We start from the raw sequence: 7,500 nt of genomic DNA on the forward strand, positions 1-7,500 counted from the left end.
GCAAACAAGAAACCACAGCAGTAGTCAAAAAGGAGTATCTAAAAAAAACTGAGAGCATTGAAGGGTAAAAGAAAAATTAGCATCAGTGTTTATCTTTCGTCCCAAGAGAGAAAAGCTGTCATGCTCCGTGATTGGTGGAGGCGAGACTTAGGACGAGCAGCCTCAGAAGAATGACATTTAGTGGAAGGGAGTTTTTAGAAGTGCTTGTCTTCTTCCTCTTCTTCTTTGTACTCGTCTTCTCGTCTACTTGTCTAATTTTTTTGTTCTTTTTCGTCCTTTTAGTGTCAGTCTTCCTCCCACATCAAGAGACTTCCAACACACACTAAACCCATACTAACCTAACCTAACCTAACCTAAACCCATACTAACCTAACCTAACCTAAACAAACCTAACCTAACTTAAACAAACCTAACCTAACCTAACCAAGCCTAATTTAACCTCACTTCATTTCACCTAACCTAACCTAACCAAACCAAACCTAACTTAACCAAACCAAACCTAACCCAACCTAACCTAACCCCACGCCACACACGGCCACCATCAGTACAAGAAACCAAAGGACTCGGAGACAAAAGATTTCAACCTTCACAAACTCTTGTATATTTGAAAAAGCAACGTAAAACCGAGGAGTCAATTTTTCTCTTTCTATTTTTCTTTAATTTCTGACCTTCATTGTTTTTTTCAGCCAGGTGACACGTGCGTGAAGGAAAACGCTTGGTGGTGGTAGTTGTAGTAGTAGTTGTAGTAGTAGTAGTAGTAGTAGTAGTAGTAGTAGTAGTAGTAGTAGTAGTAGTAGTAGTAGTAGTAGTAGTAGTAGTAGTAGTAGTAGTAGTAGTAGTAGTAGTAGTAGTAGTAGTAGCACATTTTGCAGAGAATGTAAGTACAATTTGAGGTCTATTTTAATGTTTGTTTTTTTGTTTGTTTGTTTGTTTTTTCGAGGACTGAACATAGTAACATAGCCTCACATAAATCACTAACACACACACACACACACACACACACACACACACACACACACACACACACACACACACACACTTATTTTCTCCATGTACGTACAACATTTTGCAAAGAACAAACGTAAGAGATATTCTATAACATGTTTTTTCGAGGATTTGACGAAGTAACAGCCTCAAACACACCCACCCACCCATACACACACACACACACACACACACACACACACACACAAACAGGAAGCACTGGAATAGCAATGTACCCGGACTCTCTTATTTGACATTTACAAGTTTCTCTTACTCATGGAAAGGTCACGAGAGGGGAAGTGGGGAGAGGTACCAGTCATTAAGATATCAAAATGTCCTACAATGAGCTGGCGCCTCTCTCTCTCTCTCTCTCTCTCTCTCTCTCTCTCTCTCTCTCTCTCTCTCTCTCTCTCTCTCTCTCTCTCTCTCTCTACTCCTTTCATCTCGTTACTTCTTCCTTCCTGGTTTCCTTTCATTTTTCATGTCTCTAATTAATCTCATCACTTTCCTTCTTCCTTTCGCCAAACACTTCCTTCTACTTTTCCTCCTCCTCCTCTTTCTCCCTCTCCGCTTACTGCATTTCCTTTTCTTCCTCCTCCTTTTCGTCCTTCTACATGTATTCTTTCTGTTCTTCGTCCTTCTCTTCCCACTCCTCCTCCTCCTCTTTCTATCCTTCTCCTCATCTTCATCTTTCGCCTTCTCCTCCTCTTTGTCCCTGTTTTCCTTTTCCTCTTCATCATCATCCGCCTCCTCAACCTCCTCCTCCTCCTCCTCCTCCTCCTCCTCCTCCTCCTCCTCCTCCTCCTCCTCCTCCTCCTCCTCCTCCTCCTCCTCCTCTATTTCACGTCAAGTCAAGGTAATAATTAATAAAGGAAGCATCACCTGTCTGTCTTTCTCTTCGCCTTATTCATCTCCTCCCTCAAGAGAAGAGTCACATTTCAAGAAGGTCAAGAAAACAGACAAGGAGACTCAAAAAACAATCGAGGAGCTTGTAAACAGACCCCGAAAAACAAACGTGACAAATACATACTCGATGTGATCTTGCGTCTCGGTGAAAATTAAAGGGTTGTTGTTAAAAGGGTTAAGATCATCTGGCGAAAACTGTGAGCTAATTAGAGGATATGCTGTGTGTGTGTGTGTGTGTGTGTGTGTGTGTGTGTGTGTGTGTGTGTGTGTGTGTGTGTGTGTGTGTGTGTGTGTGTGTGTGTGTGTGTGTGTGTGTGTGTGTGTGTGTGTGTGTGTGTGTGTGTGTGTGTGTGAAAGTAAAAGATAATGGTGGCGGTTTGAGGTCGTAAATAAAAAAGAAAAAAAAATGCAAATACTAAAAGTCAGGTTTTAATAATCTTGTCATAAGGAATAATACTAGATATAAAAAAACGTAAGTTGTAAGTTTAAAAGAAGGTAAAAATAATCTGCCAAGTCATGCGTTCTGAGGGAGACATGAATGAGGTCTTGCTAAAAAAAAAGAAAATAAATAAATACATAAATAAAAAACCTAACAAATAAAAGATCAGATAGCAAAACACCAAAAACTTAGCGATCTCCTAAAAAAAGAACTTGGGCAAAAAAAAATTATTAAAAAAAAAGAAAATAATAATAATAATAATTTCACACTTCACAAAACAAACAAAACACTTGACTCCAGATGATTACAGACGGCACACGAAAACATTGTGACATTATCCCGTGAAATACCAACGAAAAAAAAAAAAAGACATCTATTCGGAAGTAAAATAACAACACTTGACATTATATAATTAGGAAGCACATACGATAACAGTTTGACATTATCCCGTAGAATACCAAGAGAAAATAAAAAATAAAAATAAATAAATTACATCCAATCAAAAGTAAAATACCAACTACAACAACCGCAACAAAAATAAACTAACACTTAACGGGAAGTAAAATTACCTTACCAGAAAGCGTGGCAGGAGCAAGACTGAGACACGCAGCAAGACACACGCCACGCTCACCAGCACCCCGATCAGCAGCAGGAAAGGCGCCAAACGGAAATGTACTGGCAAAATGGGAAAAAGAAAGAAAAGAAAAGAAAAAAGAAACTGCACTAGTGAAAAATATAAAAAAAAGTGAAACTCTACAGGTAAAAAAGGGGAAAAAAATGAAACTACTGGTAAAACATGGGAAAACGAAATTGTACTGGTAAAAAACGAAGAAAAAACAAAACTTCTAGCAAATATGAACAAACGAAACTATACTGGTAAAAAAAAAATTGTAAAAACGAAATTGTACTTGTAAATAAAAAAAAAAGCGAAAAAAACTGTACATGTTAAAAAAAGATCTTATATATATATAAAAAAAAAAAAAACTGACAAGCCTAGAACAAACTGAAAGTGTCCCCGAACACTCCTGACACACTGAACAGCGCCACTTTCTCCTGTTCCCTCGTCTGCCTTACAAGTTGTCGGATTTCAAAAGGTGGAAGTAGCAGTCTTTTCTCCCTTTTTTCTCTGGAGTGTGTGAAGCTGTGTTTTTTTCATTACTCTGGACACGCCTTTCCTCTCTTAGGTTAAGTTAGATTAGGTTAGATGCATTGATTGGTTAGGTTAGATTACGTAAAGCTCGGTTCTCTGGTCTGTTCGCACCTCTCCTCTCTTAGGTTAAGTTCACTCGTCTGGACACATCTCTCCTCTCTTAGGTGAGGTTACGTAAGTTTGGCTAGGTTATGGTTAAGTCCCTTGGTCTGTTCAGGCTTCTCCTTTCTTTAAGTTAGGTTAGGTTAGGTTAGGCAAGATGGTTAGGTTTGGTTAGGTTCCTTGTTTTTTTTTTTTTTTTTTTTTTTCACGCATCTCCTCTCTTTGGTTAGTTAGGTTCCTTGGTGTGCCCACGCCTCTCTCTCAGCGGGGCGGCGACGTTCTGCCCCCGGTTGTTTATCCCTCAGACAACTGTTTGTTTGCAGAAAAGAGCAACTCTCGGCGCGACAAGGCAGTGTGTGTGTGTGGGTGGGTGGGTGGAGAGGCAGGAGGGAGGGAGGGAAAAATCACTATTCACTATCAATTACACGATGTAGCACGTGATGGTGATGGGATGTGTGGTGGTGGTGGTAGTGGTGGTGGTGGTGGTGGTGGCAGTCGTCGTGTTTCTCACATTCAGCGTACAGTTTTGAGCCGTGTCACTGAAAACCCAAAAGAAAAGAGCAGCTTTATATTTCGTGTTGACGAAAGTTCACCTTGGCTAATATTTTATTCTCCCTTGGACAGAAAAACAGACGCAAGGGAGGGAACACGTGTCGCCTTACCTCCTCCTTCCACCCTTCCTATCATCCCCCTTAATCCTTCCCTCTTCCCCTCCACCCTCCCTTTCCTCCTCCCTTATCTCACCTTCCTCCCTTCCTTCCTTACGCAAGAGAGAGAGAGAGAGAGAGAGAGAGAGAGAGAGAGAGAGAGAGAGAGAGAGAGAGAGAGAGAGAGAGAGAGAGAGAGAGAGAGAGAGAGAGAGAGAGAGAGAGAGAGAGAGAGAGAGAGAGAGAGAGTAAACGAAAAAGCTTCAGAAAAAAGTGCAGAATTAAAAAAAAAATAGTGAGGAAAAACAATGCAAAAAAAAAAAAAAATCAATCACTGAGGAGAAAAACAGTGATATAAAAAAGCTTACTATACTCATCTACATTTTGACTTTTATACATTATTTTCCTTTTTTCCCTAAACAAGTCCACATATCAGTGTTGTCCTGGTCTTTTCCTGTCACTACATCACGTTTTCCCCCTGCATCTTTCCTCCCCTTCTCTTCCTTTACAATTTATCATTCATATAACACCTCCCCTTCAATTTCTTTCCCCTCAGCTTCCCCTCAGAGGATGAAAAACGCTCCACACACCACCATTCCATACTCCCAAACATCTCCCCTTTCCTCCCCACCCTTCCTCTTACCCTTCCTTTTTTCCTCTTGTCCTCTTCCGCACTATATCATCAGTTTCCTCTCTCTTCCCCTCGCGAGTAATCTTTCCTTTGGTATTTCCCCTTCATGACTTCCTCTTTCCCTCACTAAATCTTAAAGAGGTCGGTTGTGGATCCCGCCTCGACTGCTTGAGGTGGAAGACAGGTGGAAGACAGGTGGAAGACACACGGCAACTTGAGAGGCACTTGGTCTAACTGGAGGTAGGTGATGGTGTAAAGAGGATTAAACTGCTGGTGAAATGGTGGAGAGAGATTAAGTGGAGGTGGTGGAGGTGGTGGAGGTGATGGATGTCAGGTGGAGAGAGTAGTGGATGGGTTAGACAGGTGAAAAAGGGTTAATATTTGTGTTTAGCTGGTAAAAGTTGGCAGTGAATAGATTAAGTGGAATAGACTAAGTGGAAGAGCTGGTGGATGCCAGGAGACTAATAGGTGGAGAGAGGAGTGGATAGGTTACACAGGTGGAGAAGGGTTAATATTTGTGTTTAGGTGGTGGAGGTTGGGTTTAGTGGTTTTAGATAAGTGGAGAAGTGGATAAATGAATGTTGAAATAATAGGTTCAGGTGGAGTGTAGGTGGACTGGGTGAACAGCAAATGTGTGGATGGAACAGGTGAGTTTACGTGGTGCTTCTCAGTGGAATAAATTAATTTGATATGAGGTGAGAGGAGAATTGGTATCGGTTTATTAAGACAGTGTGAGGAGAAATAGATGTCGACTCATATTATATAAGGGAAAACAGATATTGGATTAGGAATGTAGGAAAGAAAAATAGTTGGTGATTTAAAAGTATGGGCAAGAAATGTTAGGGTTAATTCAATATTATAAGAAAGAAAAAATAAGTATTGATTTAAGAACATAAAAAAAAAGAATAATAAGTTTTCATTTAAAATATAAAGAAAGGAAAACTTAGGGTTAATTTAAGAATACAAGAAAAAAGTTGACAAAAAACATAAGAAATAAAAATATATACTGACTCAAAATTATATATGGGGAAAATAAATTGAGTTTTCTTCATTTGTAAATAAAGCAAGTAAAAAAAAATAGTTTGTGGGTGGAACAGGTAATATTTAAGTGGATTTCATCGTGGAAAATACCTTCCTTTTAGTGTTTAGAATGTACATATGAATAAAATAGCAGATCTTACTAATATTAAAGAGAAAATATGATGTTTTTAGTATGAGTGTGAAAGACAAGATCAGAAGCATATGGATGAGGTGAGTCTGTCGATGTGTGGATATATATAGGGTGCTTAGTGGATATGTGGATTATACAGGGTGAACCAAAAAAGATATGGGTGGATATATAAAGTGAAGTGAAACAGCGTGTGGATACCATGTGGATGAATCTAGTGGATGCGTGAGGGAGAGGTGGAATAGAGTGTAAGAACCAAGTGGGAAAGTCAAAGTGGATATGTGTGTGGATATGAGTCTAGTGGATGGGTGGATATACATAGGGTAACGTGAAACAGCGTGTGGATACCATGTGGATGAGTGACGTGGATGTGTGAGGGTGAGGTGGAATAAGACGCGTGGAGTGGAGGAATTAAAGTGGAGGTGGAAGGGATGAAGGGAACACAGGAGTATTATTCACACCACATGTTTTCTGCGCCGTCCCGTCCACTCTTCCACCCGTCCCCCCACCCCCAGGCACTATACCCCTCCCCTACCCCCCCACGTCCATTCAGACCCGACCTCTACACACCCACACACCACCTGACATACGTGCTCTCTCTCTCTCTCTCTCTCTCTCTCTCTCTCTCTCTCTCTCTCTCTCTCTCTCTCTCTCTCTCTCTCTCTCTCTCTCACGTAGGCGCCCACACACGCACTCCCAAACTTGAATATTTCCATATCTTACCGCAGGCTGAACAAAATTTTGAATCTCTCTCTCTCTCTCTCTCTCTCTCTCTCTCTCTCTCTCTCTCTCTCTCTCTCTCTCTCTCTCTCTCTCTCTCTCTCTCTCTATCTATCTATCTATTCTATCTTGAGCATTTTATAATTTTACTGCTCTTTTTTTTTTGTTTTTTTCTCTTTTCTATCTTCCAATTCTTCCTTCTCTCATTCATATATTTTTGTTTTCATCTTATCTGATTTTTCTGTTTCATCTTGCAATTCGTCCTTCACTTTTTTATATATCGTTCATTTTATCTATACTTCTTTGCCTTTTCTTTTTTATCTTTCTTCATCACCACCCTCCTCCTCCTCCTCCTCCTCCTCCTCCTCCTCCTCCTCCTCTGCTTATTTTGTTTTCTTAGTTCTTGTTTTGATTGCGCTATACTAAGATCGGCACCGAGAGAGAGAGAGAGAGAGAGAGAGAGAGAGAGAGAGAGAGAGAGAGAGAGAGAGAGAGAGAGAGAGAGAGAGAGAGAGAGAGAGAGAGAGAGAGAGAGAGAGAGAGAGAGAGAGAGAGAGAGAGAGAGAGAGAGAGAGAGAGTCAACTACAGCTGTTTCCTCCCCTGAGTGTATTTGTCCACCACACACACACACACACACACACACACACACACAGCATCCCTATTTCTGTCCTCCTCCTATCTGCTCATCCCACTAAACCAGCCTGCCCACTCTCTCTCTCTCTCTCTCTCTCTCTCTCTCTCTCTCTCTCTCT

The 7,500-nt window shown here is 40.7% G+C and overlaps 1 protein-coding gene across 14 annotated transcripts in view; it reads right to left on the minus strand.

Moving 5' to 3' along the window:
• The window catches only part of LOC135092941 (uncharacterized), a 393,086-nt gene that overhangs the window by 193,901 nt on the left and 191,685 nt on the right, over nt 1–7,500 (minus strand). For 7 of the 14 annotated variants that reach the window (XR_010263132.1, XR_010263125.1, XR_010263130.1 and 4 more), the window contains one exon: nt 2,904–3,004. The exons of 1 other annotated variant lie outside the window; for it this stretch is intronic. Coding sequence is in view for 5 of the 13 variants with exons in the window: in XM_063991756.1 (XP_063847826.1) it covers nt 2,904–3,004 (101 nt within the window). In the remaining 8 variants the exon portion in view is untranslated. Of the gene's footprint in view, nt 1–2,903; nt 3,005–4,006; nt 4,121–7,500 lie in introns of all 14 variants that reach the window. 6 more of the 14 variants (XR_010263124.1, XR_010263127.1, XM_063991753.1 and 3 more) reach the window with 1 other exon arrangement.

This window comes from Scylla paramamosain, chromosome 41 (genome assembly GCF_035594125.1).
Source record: "Scylla paramamosain isolate STU-SP2022 chromosome 41, ASM3559412v1, whole genome shotgun sequence".
NCBI lineage: Eukaryota > Metazoa > Arthropoda > Malacostraca > Decapoda > Portunidae > Scylla > Scylla paramamosain.